This window comes from Megalobrama amblycephala, linkage group LG14 (assembly GCF_018812025.1).
Source record: "Megalobrama amblycephala isolate DHTTF-2021 linkage group LG14, ASM1881202v1, whole genome shotgun sequence".
NCBI classification, from domain to species: domain Eukaryota; kingdom Metazoa; phylum Chordata; class Actinopteri; order Cypriniformes; family Xenocyprididae; genus Megalobrama; species Megalobrama amblycephala.
Genome location: NC_063057.1, coordinates 27,780,626 through 27,786,418, shown reverse-complemented (window position 1 = coordinate 27,786,418; position 5,793 = coordinate 27,780,626). Strand labels below are relative to the sequence as shown.

Genomic DNA, 5,793 nt, shown 5'->3' with positions numbered 1-5,793 from the left:
TTTAGATTTGCAAGAAAAAGTATGTGAACCACATGCAGAAATTGAGATCATACAAAATGCATGTTATTTATTTAGTGCTGTCCTGAGTAAGATATTTTACATAAAATATGTTTACATGTAGTCCACAAGTCCAAAGAATAGCTGAATTTATTAAAAGACCCCATTCAAAAGTTTGCAAACCATTTATTCTCAATAATGTGTGTGGTTACCTGCAAGATCTACAACAGTTTTTTTGTAAAGTTTTTTTTTTTTTTTTTTTGAAAACTTTTGAACAGGAAGAAAATGTTTTTCATTTTCAGAAAGACATTTTTTCTTATTTAGTTTAAATATATATTTTTTTCATTTAATACTGCCCTTCAGAAGCAACAGAAGATGATTGCATGTTTCCCAGAAGACAAATAAGTACAATTTACATTGATTTTCAAATTCAAAAGTTTTCACCTCCCGACTCTTAATGCATCGTGTATCCTTCTGGAGCATCAATGAAGGTTTGAACCTTTTTTAATAGTTGTGTTTGAGTCCCTCGATTGTACTCAGTGTGAAAAGACGGATCTCAAAATCATTCAGTCACTGCTGGAAAGGGTTCAAATATGCAAAAAATGCTGGAAAACTGAAGAATCTGCAGGACCTGGAGGATTTTTCTGAAGAACAGAGCTCAACAAGGGACTGATGAACATCCATCACAAAAAAAAAAGGAAAAAAAGTTGTAGATCATTCAGGTAACCACACACATTATTAAGAATCAATGGTTCACATATTTCCGAACTGGGCTCTTTTAATAAATTCTGCTATTTTTTTGTCTTGTGAATTATATGTAAAAATATTTTATGTAAAATATCTTACTCAGGACAGTACTAAATAAAAAAATAACATGCATTTTGTATGATTTCTCTTATTTTGTTAAGATTATTCACATTTTCACAGATTCTGCAAGTGGTTCACATACTTTTTCTGGCAACTGTATATCATCACACACATTACATTTATTATTTTTTCTGAACAGTCTAGTCCAGGGGTATCAAATTCAGTTACTGGTGGGCCCTGCTCCAACAAACAAACCTGTAGCTTTCAAATAAGCCTGAAGGACTTGATTAGCTGAATCGGATGCATTTAATTAGGATTGGAACTAAACTCTGCAGGGCTGTGGCACTACAGGAATGGAGTTTGACACCTGGGGTCTAGTACAACAAGCCACCCATGTAAAATGAAGGCCCAATTTAAAAAAATTAACAGTGTAAATAAATAAATGTAAAGAAGATCCTCACAGTGCTCTTCTGGTATTTTTGATCACTGGCAGCAGTTTTATCAGTGCTTCATCAGATCTTCTGTATTTCTGCAGTTTAAACATCTCTTGAGTCTCTTCTGACATGAGGAGCACAAACACCAGAGCAGACCACTGAGCAGAGGACAGCTTCTGTGTTGAAAGATTTCCTGAGATAATATTCTTCTGGATTTCCTTTACAAAGTCATCTTTCAGTTCACTCAGACAGTGGAAGAGATTGATGGTCCTCTCTACAGATTTCTCAATCTCTATTGTCTGTTTGATATAGTCAACTGTGTCTTTAACATTCTCCGTTTTCAGTTTCAGTTTTGGTAGTAGTTCTTTCAGGTCACTCTGATTGGACTCCAGTGAGAGACCCAGAAGGAATCGGAGGAAAAGGTCCAAGTGACCGTTCTTGCTTTCTAAAGCCTTGTTGATTGCAGCCTTATGAAGTTTGAACAGTGGTTTTTTGGAGAGAATCCATGTAAATTTTTCTCTCCATGATTCAAGAAATGGGTTTGTTTTCTTGTCTTTGTAAATCAAAAAAACATATAGACCAGCAAGGAATTCCTGTATGCTGAGATGTACGAAGCTGTACACATTTCTTGTTGAAACCTTTTCCTCCTGAAACAGTCGAGTGCATAAGCCAGAGTACACAGACCCTTCGCTGACATCTAGTCCACATTTCTCAAGATCTTCTTTGTAAAAAATCATGTTTCCTTTCTCCAGCTGTTGAAAGGCCAGTTTCCCAAGCTTCAGAATAATCTGATCAAAAGACCTGGCATTGGCTTTAGGTTCAGGGTCATCACAATATTTTTTTTCCATCTGTTGCTGCTGAGAAATTAAGAAGCTTGTGTACAACTCTGTGAGAGTTGTTGGTGTTTTGTCATTGCTTTCTCGAGCAAGTAGAGGCTGAAGAACAGTGAGAATGATCCAGCAGAAGACAGGGATTTGGCACATGATGTACAGACTCCTGAATTTCCTGATGTGACGGATAAGATTTTCAGAAACCTCAGGACTGTTTTTGATGAAGTATTGCTCTTTCTGTTCATTGTTGAATCCACGCACTTCAGTCACCTGATTAATGTAGTCACGGGGTATCAGACTGGCTGCTGCTGGTCTAGATGTGATCCAGATGAGAGCAGAGGGAACCAGATGTCTTTTGATAAGGTTTATTATTATCTTACTCACTGTTGTTTTTTCATTTACACTTGTAAATATGTCATCTCCTTTAAAGCTCAAAGGAAAGCGACATTCATCCAGCCCATCAAAGATGAACATAACTTTACCGTCACCTTCAGGAAGAGAGAGCAGTTCTTCAGAACTACTAAAGAAGTATTTGTTAAGCAGTCCCATGAGACTGTACTCTTCTTTAATCAAATTCAATCTACGGAATGGAAGTGGAAATATGAACACTATATCCTGATTTTCTGTTCCTTCAGCCCAGTCAAAGATGAATTTATTGCTAGAGAAGGTTTTTCCCACTCCTGCGATCCCCATTGTCAGCACTTTTCTGTTTCGTTGATCCGTGTCACACTGGACTTTAAACATGTCATTACACTTGATTGGCTTCTCCTTGGCAGTCAATCGGTTGTGATTTGATTCAATCTGCATCACTTCATGATCATTCACTCTTCCTCCAGTCTCATTCTCCACCACATATAAATCAGTGTAAATATCATTCAGGTATTTCTGATGACCCGTCTGTGAATTACCAACCAATATCTGCTCGTAGTCCTGTTTTAATTTGTTCTTCAGTCTGAGGCTGGTCTCTGTGTAATCATGGAGAGTAGCTTGACTGTTGTCGGCAGTAGAACCTTTAAAAAAGAGGGGAAAAGACAGCAAAGATTAAGCGATTGTGTTTCATAAATTCATGCTTCTACTATATTCAAATGAATCACACTCTTACTGCAACAATGTTTACATGCACATCTTACACTGATTATGCTAAGGTTGATAACATTTGGGGATGGAAATGCCTTGACTAATGCTTACTCGAATGCAATTGGTTTTAATTTTAAAATTTTTAAATAACTTTTTTCTAATTTCTTCCAGAGAATTTATTGGATAGTTGTTTCTTTTGTTTCCATGTACAGGCAGTGATTGTTGTTTACCACATATCTCTTTTGAATGAGCACCAACAGCAGCAGCAGATGTCATTATATTGCCTTCAGCCTGACCTCTGTGTGTGTGAGAGAGAGGATCACTCACTGGGAAACATAAATCACACAAACACGTCAGCAGAGAAAAGTTAAGTCAAACCATCACACTGGTAAACAGTCAATCACATTACAGTCACTGTGAATTAAACTTTACCTTGCTTGGAATTGTTTTCCAGCTGCTCAGCCAGATTATTCTGGTCCATCTTCCTCATGATCTCCACCATGATCTTCATAGCTTCTTCTGGTCCAAAACATGCTACCATCTTATCCACTGTGTCTAAGATATCTGCATTCTCCATGTCAGAATTTGATATACACTTATGGTCATTTTTTAAGTGCCACTGAAACTTCTTTAGTTCAGCTTTTTTCAGTTCGTTCAGTAATTTCTCAAGCAGATCTTTAACAGATGCCATCGCACTTCAAAGATTTGCAGCTGGAGGACAAAAAAAAAAAAAAAAAAGATCTGAAGTACTTTCACTCTTAACATGTGGGCCTAAGCACTCAAATGTTATTGGATTATGAATTGAAACTGTGAAATGATCAGGACTCTCAGGGGACACCTCATCCAAACTGTTAAATCTGTTAAAAGAGTCCTATAGTGCTCTTTTTTGCTTGGTATCTATTTGAAAAATGCCTTGAAATGAGTACCCTAGCAACCACCCTGAGTACCCTAGCAACTATTTAGCAGTACCCTAACAACCACATAGCAACCACCCTGAGTAACTTAGCAACTGCATAGCAACATCTTAGCAACCACTCCAAGTACCCTATTAACTGTATAGTAACACCCTAGAATCAATCTATCTATCTATCTATCTATCTATCTATCTATCTATCTATCACTTCAGATGAAGTAAACTGATGTACCTATGCTTAATTGATCGAAATATCCTAATCATTTAACGTTTTTATTTCTGAAATACATAATTTGACACATAATTTGATGTTGTCACCTCTGACAACAGATCAGTCTAAATTGTAATGCTGACATGCATTGAAACAATGTTTTGTGAAAAGATCTATACAAATAAATGTGAATTGAATTGAACAATGACAATGTAGATGTTTCTTGTTCCTCCACTGAGCTTAAGTCTTGAGCTGAATTTAGAAGTGTCAGAACTTAAACCAAAACTTTAAGAAAATGAACAGAATCAGTTTTTCTTGAACAGAATCAAGGACTCGTGACAGAGTGAAACTATGTGGAGAATCACTGTCTGTCTTTAAAAGACCCCCACACAACACACCCAAAAAAAATACACCCTTCCATCGTTACTTACATAGTTCAACGATTTGGTGTTTCCCAAAACCATCGTTCAAACAAACATTCGCAATCTGCATGGCAAACTTGTGTGGTTGGAACTGTAGTTAGAAGCATAGTTTCTTGTTTTTATGACATGTGGACTTAATAAATCATTTTCTTGAGCAAGATAAGCAAGCTGACATTAAGTACAATGTATATCTTTTATATATTTTAGTTTGTCAAGAGATTTAAAGCACCGTTTTTGGAGAGTGCACATGTGCGTATGTGCTCTAGTATGTAAGAACAAGCATTTGAGTCGATCTGGAAAAAAAGCAAAATAACTGAGGAAAATGAGAATTAGTCCTCTAATGCCATGTCTGTAATTTATAGCAAAAAAATCTAGCATTAATTCGATCTCAAATGGATTCATTTAAAGAAGTTATTACTCACCATCTGCGTGACGTCATTCACCAAGGTGGTTGAATGACAGGTTTGCGACAATAGTTTCGGGATACAGTCGTAACTAGCTAGCTGATTTGTTCAACGATGCATTGTACTATGGTAGTTCAGCAGCAAATTGCATCATTGTTTGGAATGGCATTGTTTGAAATGATATCAAACCAACATTAAGGTAAGACAATTTATGTCTGACAAATGTTTCAGGAAGTGTGTGCATCCGTGTCCCATAGTGTTGACATCTGATCACACACACATAACTTATAACATTGTCTTTTTTGAGACCAAAGGTGCATGTACAGGGAGTTCTTGTGGGATCGGTCTGTTACTGTGTGTTACGTCCCACATAAGTCTAGGGGTAAATGTGGACGCAACAAAAGTAAAATTTTAAAGAGCGTTCATCTGAGTCCTGCCATAGCACCACAAGCAACAAGTTTTCAAAAAAAAAAAAAAAAAAAAAGGATGTTTATTTCACAGCTTGTGGAACGAAATACAGAGGGTACTGTAGTAAATACAAAAAAAGAAAAAAGGAAGCAATAGCTTCAGGAGAGGGTAAAGCCAAAATAATAAACAAAAATGTGATCTAACTGAAGTAATTTAAACCTCTAACTAAACTAACAAAGGAAAATAAAATAAAATAACAGAACTGTACCCTAACTCCCTTCCTGGCCCCA

General features: G+C 36.5%; 1 protein-coding gene across 1 annotated transcript; it reads right to left on the bottom strand.

The window, feature by feature from the left end:
• Positions 1 to 1,261: 1,261 nt before the first annotated feature.
• Positions 1,262 to 4,149, bottom strand: LOC125245211 (protein NLRC3-like). The gene is made up of 2 exons (XM_048155735.1): positions 3,578 to 4,149; positions 1,262 to 3,078 (listed from the first exon to the last, which is right to left on the bottom strand). Exons 1-2 carry the CDS (start codon positions 3,834 to 3,836, stop codon positions 1,262 to 1,264), a joined length of 2,076 nt encoding a protein of 691 aa, XP_048011692.1. The 5' UTR covers positions 3,837 to 4,149.
• Between the last annotated feature and the right edge of the window lie 1,644 nt (positions 4,150 to 5,793).

Bases quoted from the DNA above. Each gene is read 5' to 3' on its own strand.
- LOC125245211 (XM_048155735.1), bottom strand. From the start codon at position 3,836: ATGGCATCTGTTAAAGATCTGCTTGAGAAATTACTGAACGAACTGAAA. The intron at 3,079-3,577 runs GTAAAGTTTAAT...TCTTTTTTAAAG, and splicing joins GGAAAACAATTCCAAGCAAG to GTTCTACTGCCGACAACAGT.